At 34.3% G+C, this 21,118-nt stretch overlaps 1 protein-coding gene across 1 annotated transcript in view; it reads right to left on the bottom strand.

The window, feature by feature from the left end:
* Window positions 1–21,118, bottom strand: part of DACH2 (dachshund family transcription factor 2) — a 647,092-nt gene that overhangs the window by 69,685 nt on the left and 556,289 nt on the right. Inside the window, exon 7 of the mRNA XM_032756222.1 lies at window positions 20,218–20,301. Within this exon, the coding sequence (XP_032612113.1) occupies window positions 20,218–20,301 (84 nt within the window). The remainder of the gene's footprint in view (window positions 1–20,217; window positions 20,302–21,118) is intronic.

Genomic DNA, 21,118 nt, shown 5'->3' with positions numbered 1-21,118 from the left:
ATGGGAAGCACTGAAAGCAAGGAAGGAGAGGGAAGCAAGGCTGTCCACTTGTCCAGGATCAGCTGGGAGCCTGAAGAGGCTCCTCATAGCAGGGAAAGACTAAGTGAGAGACCTTCAGTGGTCCACATTTTTGCCACAGGCTCCTACAGTCCTAGCCATGGGAAATCTGCTCAACACTTGCAGGTCCTGATACTCACGTAGGGAGCTGCCTGGAGACCATGCAATGTCATTTATCTAGAGAGGGATATCATGCTGAGTCCCACATACCGACCAAGTCCTAAGCAGCTGCAGCATGGCAGCATTTTGAGAGGCCAGCCACAATCATACTGCATCCTGCTCTAGGATGCCCGTGCATCTAGACATACCTGGAGCCCCATTGATGGTACCTTCCCACAGCTACCACTGCTGGGGACACTGAACCTCCCACCTTACATAGCAAATCACACTTTCTGCAACTTCTGCCTCTTCTGGCATCTGCAGGGCTGAGGCATGAGTGAATCACATGCTCTCCAGCCACCTGATTATGGATGCTCCCACTGAGAGCATCTTCACTTCCCCCAATAACAGAGCTATGGCACAGCCAGTTCTACCCACATCTGAGCATCCTGCCTACCACACCCAGCAACTGCAGACACCACAAGGGGACCTGAGAGCTGGTCAGCCCTGCCTTTGCTGCCCCCATGTCTGCACACTTTCCAGGGCTCTGGATTGCCCAGCCCATTTCAACCACTGTTGGTACTTGTGCAGTCCTTCCAGATTGGAATGTCAAACCCACTCAATCTGCCACTACCACCACAATTGGTACCCACACACATGTACAATCTGCTATCTAAGAGACTGACCCCCAGCCCATCACAGCCACCATTAAAATTAACATGAGTATGAACTGCTTGGATCTCAGAGGGTTGTTCCACCATGGCTACTGTCATTGACCATGCAATGCCCACTGCCTAAGGACTAAAGAACTGAATTACTCACCCCCACAGCCCACTGGTCCTATTCCTAGCATCTAAGCAAGCCACGTGGAGGCCCAAGAATCAGCCTTTTTAGACCCACTATCATGGTGCCAGTGTATGCCACACGGGAGCCCCAAACAGGCATTCTTGACCCACTCCCGCCAACACTGGGGGTCAAAGACTTGCTCATTTGGTATCCTACTCTTCAGAAAAAGTTCACCACAGCCTCCACTAACAACCACACCCCAAGCCACCAATGAAATAATAATTGTTTATATGCCAGATTTTCTTTATCCAGTCTGTAATTGATGGGCATTTGGGTTGGTTCCAAGTCTTTGCTATTGTAAATAGTGCTGCAATAAACATACATGTACATGGGTCTGTATAGTTGAATGATTTATAATCCTTTGGGTATATACCCAGTAATGAGATTGCTGGGTCAAATGGTATTTCTAGCTCTAGATCCTTGAGGAATCGCCACACTGACTTCCACAATGGTTGAACTAATTTACACTCCCATCAACAGGGTAAAAGCATTCCTATTTCTCTGAATCCTTGCCAGCATCTGTTGTTTCCACACCTAAAAAAAATGAGTTCATGTCCTTTGTAGGGACATGGATGAAGCTGGAAACCATCGTCCTCAGCAAACTAACCCAGGAAGAGAAAACCAAACACTGCATGTTCTCACTCATAAGTGGGAGTTGAACAATGAGAACACATGGACACAGGGAGGGGAACATCACACACTGGGGCCTGTCAGGGATGGGGGGAAAGGGGAGGGAGAGCATTAGGACAAATACCTAATGCATGCAGGGCTTAAAACCTAGATGATGGGTTGATAGGTACAGCAAGCCACCATGGCACATGGTATCTATGTAACAATAGGTATCTATGTAACAAACCTGCACGTTCAGCACATGTATCCCAGAACTTAAAGTAAAATAAAAATTTAAAAAACAAAGCAAAAAGAAATAATACTGCTAATGCCATTTACAGTTGAAAAAAAATCATGCAGAAACTACACTACTGCATGCATCCAAAATCAGAGCCAAAGTATGCTACCAAACCATCACCAAAAATCATCTTTAGGAAAAAGTCCTCCATTAAGAAAGCAAATTTAAAGCAAAAAATTGGAAAAAGCAACTTTCACACCAGATGTGCAGATATCAACCTAAGGACACAGGGGAAAAAAAAAGGACACAGGAAAAAGCAAATAAACATGACACCTCCAAAGGAACAAAATAATTCTTAAGCAACAGATCCAAATAAAAAAGAAATTTATGAAATCCTGGAAAAATATTTTAAAATATCGATATTAAAGAAGCTCAGTGAGATACAAGGGAATACTGGAAAAACTACAAAGAAATCAGAAAAGCAATTCAGAATATGAGAGAGGAACTTGCCAAAAATATAGACATGATTAAAAAAAAATCTAACACTAATTTTGGAACTGAATAATTCATTGAATGGAATAGAAAACACATCTGAAAGCTTCAATAATGAACTGAATACAGTAGAACAAAGAATCTCAGAGCTTGAAGGCAGGTATTTTGAAATAACACAGTCAAACAAAAATAAAGAAAAAAGAATTGAATAAGTATGAGAAAAGCATATATGGCATATGGGAAATGATAAAATGATCAAATGTTCAAATTTTCAATGTCTCAGAAGTCAAAGAGAAAAGCAAAGGGTTAGAAAACTTATTTTATTAAATAATAGATGAAAACTTCCCAAGTGTAGCAAGAGACTTAGGCACACAGATATAGAAGCTCAAAGACCTCCAAATACAGGTAAGACATAAATATGTTCTCCATGGCACATTACATCAAACTGTCAAAAGTCATAAACAATGATAGAATTCTAAAAACAGAAGGAGAATAGTGTCTAGTCACTTATAATGGAACCCCAATGACTTCTTATGAAAAAGCTTACAAGGCAGGATTAAATGAAATGATATATTCAAAGTGCTAAAAGAAAAATAATGCCATTCAAGGACACTATACTCAGCAAAGTTATCCTTCATACATTAAGAAGAAATAATTTTTTTCCCAGCTAAACAAGAGTTGAGGGAATTAATTGGCACTATAGTGTCCCGACAATAAACGCTCAAGGGAGACCTCCACCCAGAAGTGAATGAAAAATATCTACCATCATGAAAACACACAAAACTACAAAATACACTGGTAGAGCTAGTGCAAAAGCAAGGAAAACACTCAAATGTTATCACTAAAGAAATTTACCAAATCACAATGATATCTGTAAGAGAAAGATAAAGGAATAAAGTGCATACCATCAACCAGAAATCAATAAATGAAAGACAAGGAATAAGCCTTCACACATCAATAATAACCTTGAATGTAAATGAATTCAACTTTCCACTTAAAAGATATAGACTAGCTGAATGGATTTTTTTAAAAACAAACAAACAAACAACAAAAACTATATTCTGCCTACGAGAAACTCATCTCACCTGTAAACACATATACAGACTAAAAGTAAAGTGATGGAAAAAGATATTCTATGCAGATGAAAACCAAAAGCAAGTAGGAGTAGCTATACTTAGATAAAACAGACTTTAAGTCAAAAGTAACAAAGAGAGAACAGAGAGAGACAAATAAGGTAAATATATAATGAAAAAGGGATAAGTTCAGCAAACATGTCTAAAAATTCTAAGCATATATGCAACCAATATCAGAGAACCCAGATATGTAAAGCAAATATTATATCTAAAGACAGCGATAGTCTTCAATACAATAATAGTAAGGGATTTCAGCAACCCACCATCAGCCTTAGACAGATCATCTAGACAGAAAATGAACAAATAAATATTGGATTTAAACAGCACAGTATATTCGTGGGAGGTAAAATTTAAGATAACTGAACTCATGGATAGAGATAGGAAAAGGATGTCTACCAGAGTCTGGGCATGGGAATGGGGGAAGTGGGCATGTTTAATGGGTACAATAAAATAGAAAGAATAGCATTTGATGGCACAAAAGGGTGACTGTAGTCAATAATAAATTAATTGTACATTTAAAAATAACTAAATATGATTGGATTGTTTGTAACACAAAGGATAAATGCTTGAGGTTATGGGTACCCCATATACTATCATGTGATTATTATGCATTTCATGCCTGTATCAAAATATCTCATGTACCTCATAAATATATGTACCTACTATGTACTCACAAAAATTATAAATTATAAAATAAGCTTCAGGTTAGACCAAATAGACCTAACAGACATTTACAGAACATTTTATCCAACAATTACAGAATACATATTCTTCTCATCAGCACATTAAACATTTCAAAGGACAGATTATATATTAGAAGACTAAGTCTCAACAAATTTTTAAAAATCAAAATCATATAAAGTATCTTCTCAAACCACAATGGATTAAAACTGAAAATAAATAATAAAATGAACTTTTTGGAAACTGAATAAATACAGGGAAATGAAACAACATGCTCCCGAATGTCAATTGGGTCAAGAAAGAAATTAGGGAGGAAATTTTAAAATATCTTGAAACAAATGAAAATTGAAACACAACATACCAAAACCTGTGTGATACAGCAAATGCAGTGCTAAGAGAGAAGTTATAGCAATAAACATATTTATCCAAAAGCAGACAGATTTCAAATAAACAATTAATCAATACACCTCAAGGAACTACAGAAGCAAGAACAAACCAAACCCCAAATTACCAGAAAAAAAATAACAAAGAACAGAGAAGAACTAAACCAAATCAACAAAACATATAGTTGGTTTTTTGAAATGATAAAATTGATAAACCACTTGCTACATTAACCAGGAACAAAAGAGAGAAGATCCAAAGAAACAAAATAAAAGTGAGAAATGATGTATTAACATTAAGAATGTAGAAATATAAAATATTATCAGAGATGCTTAAGAACAACTACACACTAACAAACTGAAAAATCTAAAGAAAATAGAAAAATTTATAGACACATACAGCCTACCAAAATTGAATCAGAAAGAGAAAATCTGAACAGACCCACAATGAATAATGAGCTTGAATTAGTGTATTAGTAAATTCTCACACTACTATAAAGAACAACCTGAGGCTGGATAATTTAAAAAGAAAAGAGGTTAAATTGGCTTATGGTTCTGCAGGCTGTACAGGAAGCACGGCTCGGGCAGGGCTCAGGAAACTTACAATCATGGTGGAAGGCTAAGAGGAAGCAGCACGTCCTACGTGGCTGGGAGCAGGAGGAGGAGAAAGTGAAGGGGGAAATGCTACACACTTTTAAACAACTAGATCTTGTGAGAACTCATACACCATTATGAGAACAGCAAGGGAGACGTCCACCCCTATGATTCATTCACCTCCCACCAGGCATCTTCTCCAACACATGGGAATTACAATTCAACATGAGATTTGGGTGGGAACACAGAGCCAAACCATATCAATTAGTAATAAAAAGCACAGCAAGACAAAAAAGTCCAGGACCAGATGGCTTCACAGCTGAATTCTATAAAACTTTCCAAAGATTAACACTGATTCTTTTCAAACTATTTCAAGAAATTAAATTGGAAGAAATTCTCCCTAACTCATTCTAAAAAGCCAGCATTAGCCTGATACCAAAACCAGACAAGTATGCAACAAAAAAAGAAAACTACAGGCCAGTATCTCAGATGAACATAGGCACAAAAATTCTCAACATCATAAGGAGGATTCCATATCTTGGCTCTTATGAATAGTGCTACAATCAACATAGGGGTGCAGAATGTTAGTATCAAAATATCATATTTACCTCATATATATGTACAACTATTATATATCCATAATACTTAAAAATTAAAAAATAACATTTTAAACAAAATACTAGCAAACAGAATCAAACAGAAAATCAAAAAAATCCATGATCAAGTCAGATTTATTGCAGGTATGTAAGGATAGTTCAACATACACAAATCAGTAAACATAATACATCACATCAACAGAATGAGGATAAAAAATATGATCATCTCAATAGCAGAAAAAATATTTGATAAAATTCACTGTCTTTTAATAATAATAAATACTCTTAAAAAGGTATAAAAGTAGCATAACTCAGCATAATAAAGGTCATATATGACAAACCCACAACTAACATCATACTGATGGCAAAAGTTGAAAGCCTTTCCTCTATGAGCTGGAACAAGACAAGGATGCCCACTTTCAGCACGTCTATTCACCACGGTACTGGTAGTCCTAGCCAGAGCAATTATATAAAAGAAAGAAATAAAAGTCATCCAAATTGAAAAGGAAGGAGTTAAATTATCCCTGTTTGCAGATGACATAATCTTATATCCAGAAAACCTAAAGATTTCACCAAAAAATCTTAGATCTAATACATAAATTAAGTAAATTTGCAGGATAAAAATTAGCATGCAAAAAATAAGTAGCATTTCTATACAATAAAGAAGTAGCTAAGAAATCAACAAGGCAATCCCATTTGCAATAGCTACAAAAATAAAAAAAAAAAAAAACCTAGTAGTAAATTTAACCTAAAGGGTGAAAGATCTCTAGAAGAAAAACTACAAAACTCTGATGAGAGAAATTGAAGAGGACACAAACAAATGAAAAGACATCATGTTCTCATGGATCAGAAGAATTAATATTAAAATTACCATAATGCCCAAAGCAATCTACAGATTCAATGCAATCTCTATGGAAATACCAATATCACTTTTCATGGAAGTAGAATAACAATTCTAAAATTCGTATGGAATCAAAAAGAGCCCAAATAGCCAAAGGATTCCTGAGCAAAAAAAATGAACCTGGAGGCATCACACTATCTGACTTCAAAATATATTGCAAGGCTATAGTAGCCAAAACAGCATGGTATTTGGTATAAAAATTAGATGCAAAGACCACTGGAACAGAATAGAGAATCCAAAAATAAATCCACCCATTTATAGCCAACTGATTTTTCACAAAGGCACCAAGAATATACATTGGGGTAAAGACATCCTCTTCAATAAATGGTGCTGTGAAAATAGGATATCCTTATGAAGGAGAAAGGAACCAGACCCGAATCTCTCACCATATAAAAAAATCAGGTCGGCTGAGCACGGTGGCTCACACCTGTAATCCCAGCACTTTGGGAGGCTGAGGCGGGTGGATCACGAGGTCAGGAGATCGAGACCATCCTGGCTAACACAGTGAAACCCATCTCTACTAAAAATACAAAAAATTAGCCGGGTGTGGTGGCAGGCGCCTGTAGTCCCAGCTACTCAGGAGGCTGAGGCAGGAGAATGGTGTGAACCTGGGAGGCAGAGCTTGCAGTGAGCTGAGATCACGTCACTGTACTCCAGCCTGGGTGACAGAGTCTCACTCTGTCACCCAGGCTGGATTTTAAAAAAAAAAAATCAGGTCAAGATGGATTAAAGCCTTTAATGTAAGACCTGAAACTATAAAACTACTAAAAGAAAACATAAGGGAAATGTTTCAGGTGTGCTTTGATTTAGGCAATGATTTTATGGCTAAAACCTCTAAAGCACACATGATAAAAAACAAAACTAGACAAATAGGACTCTACTAAACTAAAAGGCTTTTTGCACAGCAAAGGAAACAATAAACAAAGTAAAGAGACATCGTGTTGAATGGGAGAAAACACTTGCAAACTATTCATCCAGCAGGAGATTAATATCCAGAATATACAAGGAACTCAAATATGTCCACAGCAAATAATAATAAATATCATGTTAAAAGTGGCCAAAGTGCATGAGTAGACACTTCTCAAAGGAAGACGTAAAAATAGCCCACAGATACATGAAAAAAATGTTCAACGTCACTAAGTATGCAAATCAAAACCACAATGAGATACCTTCTTACCACAATGAGATACCTTCTTACCCCAGTTAGAATGGTTATTATTAAATAGATAACAACAGATGCTGGCAAGGATGCAGAGAAAAGGGAACTCATACACTGTTGGTGGGAATATAAATAAGTACAGCTACTACGGAAAACAGTATGGAGATTTCTCACAAAACTAAAAATGGAACTATCGTATTATCCAGGAATGCCACTACTAAGTATTTATCTGAAAAAAATAAATCAGTATACCAAACGAATAACTATAACTCACATGCTTTTGCAGCACTGTTCAGAATAGCAAAGATTGGGAATCAACCTAAGTGTCCCTCACCAGATAAATGGATAAAGAAAATGTGGTATAATACACAATTGAATACTATTTGGCCACAAAGAAGGAATAAAATTATCTTATTTACCACAACATGGATGGAATTGGAGGTAACTATGTTTAGTGAAATTAGCCCAGCAAAGAAAGACAAATATCACATATTCTCACATATATGTGGAAGATATAAAAGTTGATCTCATGGAGGTGGAGAGAAAAATGATGGATACCAGAAGCTGAGAATGGTGTTAGGGTGGGAGGGGGGTATGAAGAGAGGTTGGCTACAATGTGTACAACCATCTATTTAGATAGAAAAAATTCAAATTCTAACTAGCAGAGTAGCAAATATATAATAAAAACAGTGTATTATATATAAATAGTTTCTCCATTTAAAAAGATGAAAGGTATTCTCTGAAGTTAGTCCCTCCTGCCACCTAGGTAAATGTTAGAACTTATTGCCATATCCTCATTTATATTTTTCCCTATCCTCATTCATCTCAAACTCTCATTTTTTTCTGTCACCTTGTCTGTCTGTACTACATTCTAGATGATTTTTTCATATTTATTTTTCAGTTCAGTACTTCTTTCTTTAGTTTTATTCTGTTGATTAACTCATTCGTCTAGTTTTTCATTTCAATGTTTATGTTAATTTATTTCTAACAATTATATTTGGTACTTTAAATATCTGTTTGGAAATGTTAGTAATCTCTAGTTTCTTGCTTATTAATTTAATTCCATGTTTTAATTCCTTAGGCAGCTCAGATAAAGTGTAAAATAACTATATGTCTGAATAGTTACGGATCTAAATCTATGCTTAGCTGTTTCTGTGATGCTCTCATGGTGGTTGGATTCCTTGTGTGTTTGAACGTTTTTTTTTCTTATTGTGAGCTCATATTTGGTTCAGTTTAAGGGCCTCAAATACAGATAGTGAGATCAAAAGATAAACCTTGAGCCCACAGTAAGGTGTGGATGCTGAATTTGAGACTCTATTAATATAGACAGGACCTTCACGTCAGTAGTACTGTCATCATAAACAAACACAACTTTACTCTGAAGAAAAGCACCTGTATTTTAGATGCATTTTAGAATTATTGCGTTCTCTGTGGGCTCCTTGGGGACAGGAATAATATCTCTCATCATTACATTCTCAGCGCCTGAAATAATGTAGGGTACAGAAGACATTGTTTATAAAAATAATTAATGGAAATCATAGTAAGAGCTGGAATTATGATCCAGAAAAAACCGTGCATGTGAAAACTCTTTTTGTTATTATATCACTGTCATATGAAATGCTAACTAGACTTTGATAACATTCACTCTCATAATACAATAACAAGATCAGTTCTGATCTATTGTCATCACTGAAACCATCCAGATTCCTCTGTTTATGATAATGTAAACAGTAAATACATTTATCTAACTATAATTTAATGCATCATAAGGAATTTTAAATACTTTTTTATTCTTTTTCCCAGTGACTTATATAATGCAGTTATCTAAACAGATGCATCCAGAATGAATGAATGAATGTATTTATGTCTGTTTTAGAGAAATTTCTATTTGCACCTGATGTCGAGATTTATTATAGCCCTCAAACATCCTTATTTAGACAGTCAGCACGAAAATCAGTAACAACACATACAACAGACTGGAAGTAACCGGAGTGTATTTCTCTTCCTTTTAACCAAGAGCCATTTTAAAACAATAAATGAACCATGATGTGTGTGTGTCAGGGTGTGTGTGTGTGTGTGTGTGTGTGTGTGTGTGTGTATTTTTAATAAGGCTCAATTCTACAGTTAGCATTTGAGATTATATTGAATTAAAAGATATAAAATATGAGAGCTCAAATAATATGAACTTACTTATTGCTAATTTCTATATTAATAATCTCAGTCATATTTATACAACTGTTCTAGTAACTTCATATGATGATATTAGTGTAGTGATAACGTGGTTTATATTCAGAATTAAGCTAATTGAAAATATAGTAATTTGAATTCAAATGCACAAATATCAGTTTACTTGATTCTTCTCTATCATAAAATAGAATATTTTTAAATTACATTTTACTTATTCTTTTTCCAAGACTTCCATAGTCACCTATCATACTAGCAGGATTTATTATGCAAGGATATAATCTGCAATTACTATTTAGAAAAATGCTATGTTCTGATCCAAAACAATCAAATCTATGATTCCTGCAAAAAATCAAATAGCCTTAGTTGTATTATTTGTAATGTTGTAATTTAGTTATCCTGGTTATTTAAAATCTGTTTGTTGAGATAATAGCATTACATAGTGATTACTAAAATCATAGAATAATTATGTGTACCTTTTAAAATAAAAACTTTATTTCAAAAGTCTAACCTTTTAATAATAAGCCTTATGTCAAGATATATATATATATATTTATTTATTTCTCCAAAACAGACATAAAAATGGCCAATAGATATATGAAAAGTTGGTCAACATCAGTAATCACAAGGAAATGCAAATAATAACCACAGTGAGGTATCACATTTCACCTGCTAGTGTGGTTTAATCAAAAAACAGAAGATAAGTATTAGAAAGGATGTCGACAAATTAGAAATTTGTACAGTTTTTTTTATCATTTCAAATTTTATTATAGGTTAAAGGGTATATGTATAGGTTTGTTACATGAGTAAATCATGTGATTCTGAGGCTAGACGTCCCAGTGATATTAACACCCAGGAAGTAAGCATAGAACCCAACAGACGGTTCTTCAGCCCACTCCCCGTCCCTTGGTTCCCATCTTTACATTCATATGTATTCAATGTTTAGCTCCAAATTATAAGTGAAAATATGTGGTATTTGGTTTTGTGTTCTTGCATTTGATTGTTTAGGATAATTGGCCCCCAGCTCCATCCATGTTACTGAAAAGGTCATGATATTGTTCATTTTATTTCTGTAATATTCCATGGTGTATATGTAGCACATTTTCTTTATCCAATCCACTGTTGATGGGCAGCTAGGTTGATTTCATATTTTTGTTTTTGTGAATAGCACCGCAATAAACATATGAGTGCATGTGTATTTTTGATAGTTGGCTTTCAATCCTGTGCATACTTTCTTTTTTTTTCCTATTTCCTTCCTTCCTGCCTGCCTACCTGCCTTCACTTCTGTCTTCTTGGTTTTTATGTGTGCTTCACCAGTATTTACATATTGTGAGTCCAACAATGCACAAAACACATGTCGATTTAGCTAGAATCTAACTATATTGTAGCATGAGGGCCCTTCGTTGTATCTAATTTGACCTAATGTTGAAAGTATAGGTGGCTCTTATTATTTGGAGGTATGTTCCCTCAATACCTAGTTTATTGAGAGTTTTTAACATGAAGGGGTGTTGCATTTTATTGAAAGCCTTTTCTGCCTCTGTTGAGATAATCGTGTGTTGTTGATGTTTTCTTTTTTCACACTAGTCTCACTTAGCAAATCATGTGGTTTTTGTCTTTAGTTCTGTTTATGTGATGAAACATATTTATTGATTTTCATATGTTGAACCAATCTTGTATCTGCGGATGACGCCTACTCGATCATGACAGAGTAGCTTTTTAATATGCTGCTGGATTCAGTTTGCCAGTATTTTGTTAAGAATTTTTGCATTGCTGTTTATCAAGGATATTGGCTTGAGGTTTTCTCTTTTTGAAAACTCTGCCAGGTTTTGGCATTAGGTTTTGGTGCCAAGTTTTGGTATCATAGAATGAGATAGGAAATAAGGATTTGGAGAAACTAGAATCTTGCACACTTTTAGTTGCAATATAAAATTGTGCAGTCACTCAATGTGGAAAACAGTATGGTAGTTCCTCAAAATATATTTTTAAAACATAAAATAGCCATATGATCCAGCTTTCCACTTCTGGGTATAAAACCAAAAGTATTAAAAGCAGGAACCTGGACTGATAATTGTACACCAACATTGATACCAGTATTATGCACAATAACAAATACATGGAAATAACCCAAATGCCAATTTATGGATGAAATGGATAAATAAAATGTGGTACATAATACAATAAAATATTATTCAGCCTTGAAAAAGACAGAAATCTTGCTATATGTGACAACATGGATGAACCCGGTGGACATTTGGCTAAATGAAAAAAGCCAGTCACACAAGGACAAACAGTGCATGATTCCACATATATTAGTTATGTAAAATAGCCAAACTCATAGAAACAGAGAGTGAATAGTGGTTGCCAGGGGCTGTAGAGAGAGAGACATGGAGAGTTGCTGTTCAACTGGTTTAAAGTTTCAGTTATGCAAAATGAATAAGTTCAAGAGATCTGCTGTACAGCATTGTGCCTACAGTCAACAATAGTCTATTGAGCACTTAAAAATGTGTAAGATGGTAGGTCTCATATTAAGCATATTAAATTTTTACAACAAAGAATAATAATAGAAATAGAATTTACTTAGAAAAATCAATGTAATGAATTGTACTAATAAAGCACAAAAACCACAATGTCATCTTGATAGATACAGAAAAACAATGTGACAAAATACAACGTGTTTTCACAGTAAATACACAAAACAAACTAAGCATAGATGAAAACTTCCTCAATCTGATACAAGACATCTATAAAAAGCCCACTAACCACATAGTATTTAATGGTAAAAACTGAAAGCTTTCCTCCTGAGATCAGAAATAAGACAAGGATATTCACTCTCACCATGTCTATTCAACATTGTATTGCAGTCTCTAGCCACAGAATTAGGCAAGAAATAGAAATAAAAGGCATATAGATTGGAAAACATAAATAAGACTATCTCAATTTGCAGATGGTATGATCTTATATAGAGAGAATTCTTAAAGAAACTACAGAAAAAAATTGTAAAGAATTTATATAAAAGCCATTAAAGCTAAAAAAATAAAGTTGAAGAATATAAGAACAATTTGGAAAAATTAATTATATTTCTATACACAGCAGTGAGCAATCTGAAATTAAAACTAACAAAACAATTTCACTTATAAATTTGAAAACATTAAAAAAAAATACAGGCATATCCTGTTCTTTGCACTTTACAGATACTATATTTTTTACAAACTAAATGTTTGTGGCAACCTTGCATTGAGCAAGTCTATTGGTGTCATTTTTCCAATAGCACTTGTTCACTTTTTGTCTCTGTGTCACATATTGGTAATTCCCACGAAATTTCAAACTTTTAATTATTATTATATCTGTTATGGTGGTCTATTATCAGCGATCTTTGATGTTACTCTTGTAATTGTTTTGGGACTCCATGCACTGCTCCTATATACAATGGCAAACGTAATTGATAAAGGTTTTGTATGTTCTGACTGCTTCACTGACCTGTCGTCCCCCCATTTCTCTTCCTCTGCTCAGGTCTTCTATTCCCTGAGATACAACAATATTGAAATTATGTCAACTACTAATCCTCCGGTGGCCTCTAAGTGTTCAAGTAAGAGGAATAGTCACATGTATCTCGCTTTAAATCAAAAGCTAGAAATGATTAAGCTTAGTAAGGAAGGCATATCAAAAGCCAAGATAGGCTGAAAGCTAGGCCTCTTGCACCAAACAGTTAGCCAAGTTGTGAATGCAAAGGAAACATTCTTGAAGGACATTAAGAGTGCTACTCCAGTGAAAACACAAATGACAAGAAAGTGAGCTAGCCTTATTCTTGATATGGAGAAACTTGTAGTTATCTGGATGGAAGATCAAACAAGTCACAACACTTCTTTAATCCAAATCCTAATCCAGAGCAAGGCCCTACCTCTCTTTAATTCCTTGTAGGCTGAGAAAGGTGAAGAAGCTGCAGAAGAAAAGTTGGTATCTAACAAACGTGGGTTTAGGAGGTTTAAGTAAAGGAACAATCTCCTTAACATAAAAGTGCAAGGTGAAGCAGCGAGTGTGGATGTAGAAGCTGCAGCAAGTTATCCAGAAAATCTAGCTAAGATCATTGAGGAAGGTGGCTACACTAAATAATAGGTTTCAATGTAGACAAAACAGCCTTATATTGGAAGAAGATGCCATCTAGGACTATCATAGCTAGAGAAGAGAAGTCATACCTGGCTTCAAAGCTTCAAAGGACAGGCTAACTCTCCTATTAGGGGATAATGCAGTTGGTGACTTTAAGTTCAAGCCAATGCACATTTTCCATTACAAAAAAAACCCCTGTAATTCTTAAGAGTTATGCCAAATTCTATTCTATCTCTGCTCTATAGATGGAACCATGAAGCCTGGATAATGGCACATCTATTTACAGCATGGTTTGCCGAACATTTTAAGCCCACTATTGAGACCTATGGCTCAAAAAGAAAAGATTCCTTGCAAAATATTACTGCTCACGCAAACGAATCTAGTTACCCGAGAGCTCTGTAAAAAGAAATTCATTTTTCATGCCTGCTAACACAACATACATTCTGCAGCTATGTAATATGGAGTAATTGTTTGACTTTCGAGTTTCATTATTTAAGAAAGGCATTTGGCAAAGCTATAGCTTCCATATATAGAGATTACTCTAATGGATCTGAGCAACATAAATTGAAAACTTTCTGAAAAGGATTCACCATACTAAATGTTATTGCAAACATTTGTGATTGATGGAAGGAGGTCAAAATGCCAACATTAACAAGAGTTTGGAAGAAGTTTATTCCAACCCTTGTGGATGACTTTGAGGGACTCAAGACTTCAGTGGAGGAAGTCACTGCACATGTGAAAATAGCAAAAGTACTAGAATTAGAAGTAAAATGTGAATATATGGCTGAATTGCTGCAATCTCATGATAAAACTTGAATGGATGAAGAGTTGTTATTTTATGGATGAACAAAGAACATGGTTTATTGAGACGGAATATACTCCTGATAAAGATGTTGTGAACACTGTTGAAATGACAACAAAGTATTTAGAATATTACATAAATTTAGCTGGTAAAACAGTGGTAGAGTTTAAGAGAATTGTCTCAAATTTTGAAAGAAATTTACTGTAGGTAAGATGCCTTCAAACAGCATCGCATGCTCCAGAGAAATCTTTCATGAAAGGAAAAGTCAATTGATGTGGCAAACTTCATTGTTGTCTTATATTAAGGAATTTCCTCAGCTACCCCAACCTTCAGTGGCCACCACCCTGATCTGTCAGCAGCCGTCAACATCAAGGTAAGGCCCTCCACCAGTAAAAAGATTATGACTCGGTGAAGGCTTAGATAATCATTACTGTTATTTTAGCAATGAAGTATTTTCAAATTAAGGTATGTATACTGTTTTTTAGACATAATGGCATCACACACTTAATAGACTACAGTATTGCGTAAATATAACTTTTACATGCACTGAGAAATCAAACAATTCGTGTGACTTGCTTTATTGCAATATATGCTTTATTGTGGTGGTCTGGAACCAAACACATGATATCTCTCGGGTGTGGCTGTACTGAGGAGTAAACTTTAAAGAAGTGCAAAATGTATAGTTTGAAAACGACAAAACATTGCTGGAAGAAATCGAAGAGAACCTGAATAAAAGGAAAATATCTTGTTTTCATGGATCAAAATACTTAATACTGCTGATACGGCAATACTTGGCAAATGTATCTACAGTTTCAATAGACTCCTTGTTGTAATTCCAGTTGATATTTTATCAGAGACTGATCTAAAAATTCTCATAAAAACACAAAGGTTCAAATAGACCCAAAGTAATTCTGAATAAAATAATAAAAGACTCATATGTCTTTATTTTATAACTTATTATAAAACTATAGTAATCAAGATAGTATGATATTGGCAAAAGAATAGACACGCAGATAATTGAACATAATTGAGAGTCCAGAAATCAGTGCTTAATTTTAAAGAGAAGTGATTTTTGATGAGGGTGCCTACTTAATTCAATGAGGAAATGTTTAAAACAAACAGTGCTAGGATGATCAAATGTTCAAATGCAAAATAATGAAGTTAGTCCCCTATCTAACACAACAAAAATTAACTCAAAGGGGAAGTACAGATCTAAGTGTAAGAGCAAAGCATTCTTAGATACAACACCAAAAGCACATGTGTCAAAAAACAGATAAATTGATCTTTATGAAAATAAATAACCTGTCCATCAAAGGATACTATGAAAACAGTAAAAAGATAACCCACAAAATGGGATAAAATATTTATAAGTCATATGTCTGATAAAGATATTGTATCCATAATATAAAAAGAACTCCTACAACTTAAAAACAAATGATAAATTAAATAAAATAAAGAATTAAAATGCCTAATAAAAAAATTGACAAAGGACTTAAATAGATATTTGTCCAAAGAAGATGTATAAATAGCCAATAAACACAGGAAAAGACGCTCAAAATGATTATTCATCAGGGAATACAAATCAAAGCCAAAATGAGATAATACATCGAAAACATTAGTCTAGCTATAATAAAAATCACAGAAAATAGTAAGTGTTGGAGAGAGCAGGGAGAAATTAAAACCTTCATATATTGCTGGTGGAAATGTAAACGGCTGCATCCACTTTGGCAAAGAGTGTGGTAGTTCCTTAAGTGGTTAAACACAAAATTACCATAAGACACATGAATTTCACTACTAAGTATATATACATGTGAAATGAAAACACAAATTAACCCAAAACTGTATGCAAATGTTCACAGCAGCATTATTTGTAACAGCCAAAAAGTGGAGGTATCTCAAATATCCTTCAACTGATGAATGGATAAACAAAATGTGATGCATCCATGCAATGAAATAATATTCCACCATAAAAAGTAAAAGTAAACAACTTCATTAAAGAGTGGACGAAGGACATGAACAGACTTTTCAAAAGAAGGCGTACACACAGCCAGCAGCATATGAAAAATGTTCAATATCATTGATCACTATAGAAATGCAAACCAAAACCACTATGAGATACCATCTCACACCAATCAGAATGGGTATCATTAAAAAGTCAATAAACAACAGATGATGGCAAGGTTCTGGAGAAAAAGGAATGCTTATACACTGGTGGTGGAAACGTAAACTATTCAGTCACTGGGGAAAGCAGTTTGGCGATTTCTCAAAGAACTTAAAATAGAACTACCATTTGAGCCAGCATTCCCATTATTGGATATGTACCCAAAGGAATATAAATCATTCTAAATCATGCATGTGTATGTTCATTGCGGCACTTTTCAGAAGAGCAAAGACATTAAATCAACCTAAATGCCCATTAAAAACATGGTACATATACACCATGGAATATTATGCAGCCATAAAAAAGGACAGGATGACGTCCTTTGCAGCAACATGGATGGGGTTGGAGGCTAAGAGAGAGAACTGATGCAGGAACAGAAAACCAAATACTGCATGTTTTCACTTATAAGTGGAAGATAAATATTGAGAACACATAGAAACAAAGAAAAGAACTACAGATACTGGGGCCTACTTGAGGATGGAGGTTGGGAAGAGGGAGAGGATTGAAAAACTACATATCAGATACGATGCTTATTACCTGGGTGACAAAATAATCTGTACACCAAACCCAAGTGACACAGAATTTACATATATAACAAACCTGTACTTGTACCTCTGAACTTAAAAGTTGAAAAAGAAATATGGCAATGCTTTTATTCCAGGTGAAACATAATATATATTATTGTGACCAAAGGATGTTAAAACTATTAGCTGTTCATCTGTAGGCTGTGGGTTAACTTAAAATATAACATTTCAATGGGCTAAATTCTTGGGCTGGATGGTGAATTTATTGTTCCACTATTTCTGTAGCATATCAGATTTGATAATCAGAGTGTTTGGGGCATCTTGCACATAGAGAGTTTTCTATTGAAAACGTTTACTTCCCAGCGCAAAATATCACAAAAACCCTATTTCTGATAGCAGTTTGAGAGACGAGTGGCTGCCAGAGGAAGGGGGTTTTACTCTGTGCCTTTGTTTCCACACAGGCAAAGTAGAGTGAACAGTCATAATTGCTGTACTCTAAAGAATCCCAGAACTGACTGTTAAAGACCACATAACACAATGTCATAACGTGATTAATTTGGTCAATTTATTTGACATAGTATGTGAAAAAATAAAATCAAAAGCTTTATTTGACTATCAGTCAGTTTATTCAAAATACTTGATTCAAAACTAAAATCACAATATTGGCCACAGTCAAAATGGATATCAATGCCATGAAAGCTCAGGTCATATAGACTTTGAGACATGTATTATAATGTCATCCAGTTTTACCAGATACAGTAAGGGTGGGCTACATGAACACTCTAAAGGTATGTCTTTATGTTCTGAAAATTCCTTCATAATAGCAAAGCTGGCACTTTATAATTTTCAGAGCTATAAATCATTTTTAAAATCATGATGATACTCAAAGCAGATGTGAAAACATATGTTTACCACAATTGTATAAACTGCTTACTTGTCACAGTTAATAAATGTTGACACTTCTACTTTAACTCATTTCCTTTTAATAACTAAAATCTATTTCAGGAAAATACATTTTTTTCTTACCATCACAAATATAACTGTAAGGACTTGATATAGAGAATCCCATTTTTTTTAAAAAAAAAAAACCTTTCCACTATAACTGGGGTGCAGTTTAATATGCCACTCTTGCTTATTAATGTCCTCATCAGGATATGTGACCAACTTATTTGATTTAAACAAGAAATATTCTACCATTCCACAGCAAGAAATTCAGAAATACCAGTGCATACTACTATATATTTTATGCAAATCAGATACTGTACATCTGTAGTAACGCTTGAACTGATTTTTCATAAAACACAATAGTGTATACTTGAGTGCTGTATTACACAGGACAGTCCCAAATGCCATTTTGACTTATGGGGTTTGCAGCTCTGATTGTATCATATGCATCATGTACAGCTTGGGACTTCCCTAGCAAAGCTGCTTTACTACCAAGATATCCTTTAAATAGTCATAATATGGTGGGAAAAAGGTCTCAGGAACAAATTGTTGCTGGGTTATAAATGAAGTTTCATCTATAACTAGACTTTCATTACCTGTGCAAGAGTTTGGGTAGTTTAATATCATGAACCTGACTTTCTTTCTGACAACTATTCTGAAATCAATCATTTGCATTTTGGAGCCCCAGAGGGTATAGCCTTTCACTGTCAGGCTAAGAAAAGATAAAACATGTGGCAAGGAAACCAACCATAGATCAATGAAATTAAAATCATACATTATTTCAAATTCCAACTAAAATGCTCATCTAGGTAATTATGAAGCACGTTCAGTTTACAGAAAAGAGAAAATATTATTCATTAATTTTTCAGTTCATGAAATATTTTTTTCTATATATTCTGGGCACCTTTAGTAAATAGAAAAATTTACCCTGTGGTGAAGTACAATAAACTGATGATCTGAAAAATTACAAGTTAGCTACTGTCTAACTCATGGTGACAGCAACAATGCATAACCCATGCCATATGATTATATATTTCCCTTTTCTCTTACACTTTCAGCCTTACAAACAAAGTTGTACTCAGTTTTCATATTAGGAGAGCATCACTTTAAAATTCTTACTCTCTCTATCTTCCTTGAACAGCTCTCCTAAGACAAAACTGGATACTATGCAGAGGTGATACATGTACCTCAGCAGATCAAAAGGCAGGTTGAGATCATATCTATCAGTATTCCAGGTAAATACCTGATGGGCTAACTTGCTAAGCTTTCATCTGAAATGTCCAAATTAGCATATATTTTTAAAATAACTTTTAAAATAACTTTCAAGGATTGAGGGAAGCAACTCCCCTCTATGACAGCAACTCAGTTTTGTCAAATATAACCGTCAACTATAAACAGAAAATGGTGAATCATTTAAACATAGTTAAAAAAGTAAATATGTAATACAAAGGGAGTCAGATGTCTCTGAGCTGGCATAGTAAGTTTCCAACCACATGCACAGACAAATTTCAGGCGGATATGTAATTTATAACCTCTCAAATAAACAACCTTCAGATAAACATCATGTTTTCTACTATTAAAATAATTTATTCAAAGCTGGTATGAATCTATTCTTACTAAGAGAAATGTGGATGCAATATACAGCACACAGGTGTTAACTGAGTTAGTATCTGATTATTATATGTGTATCAAATAAGCAAAAATCATTTTACCTTTATTATATTTTTGGAATTTTTTGATGGTTAGTCCGTTATCTTGATCAACAATAAGTTCCTCTCTATTGTTGGGCATCATAACTATAAATAAGAGATGTAACTGAGTAGTTTTCTATGTGAAATACCCAGAAAAAAGGCAGAAAAGCATCACACAAATGGCTAATATAATATAATAACAACTAACATAAGTTTTATATAGTTCTAGTTCTAAAACAGTAGAAAGATTTTTTGTTGGTCTGAAGATCATATAATGAAAAAATCAGTAAGCTGCTTGATCATGTGAGTTTAAAGTATAATTAATATATACAAATATATACATATGAATTTGTATAATTGCCAACATAGCAAGATTAATAGATAATATAACTTTCTAAAAATTATGATTCTTTATAAAACATATTGAAAGAGAAAAAATGTTAATTTTCAGAGCTTATAATTTAATTCTCTTTAGTCATATTTTATTCAAACATTATATAGCCCTATTAATAAAATATGGTAACTGTAGAGTTAAAAATTCTCAAGCCTTTTTATTTATTTATAGCCAATCTTGCTATCATTCTTAGACAACTATGGAATGTGCATATAGAGCCTAATTACTGCCAGTGTAATTATAAATAAACTATATTGTCAACATTTTTTCTAGGATATTACATTGCTTTGGATATATTTGATTTTACTTCTAAGTATAAATTGCCCATTCTTTTATGATATATCTATTATATCATAAATATATTTTTTCTATATATTATGGGCACCTTTAGTAGATAGAAAAATTTACCCTGTGGTGAAGTACAAATAAACTATCTGATGATCTGATAAATTACATGTTAGCTACTGTCTAACTCATGGCGACAGCAACAATGCATAACCCATGCCATATGATTATATATTTCCCTAT

Source organism: Hylobates moloch, unplaced genomic scaffold (assembly GCF_009828535.3).
Source record: "Hylobates moloch isolate HMO894 unplaced genomic scaffold, HMol_V3 SCAFFOLD_7, whole genome shotgun sequence".
Classification (NCBI taxonomy): domain Eukaryota; kingdom Metazoa; phylum Chordata; class Mammalia; order Primates; family Hylobatidae; genus Hylobates; species Hylobates moloch.
This window is presented reverse-complemented; position numbering and strand designations above follow the sequence as displayed.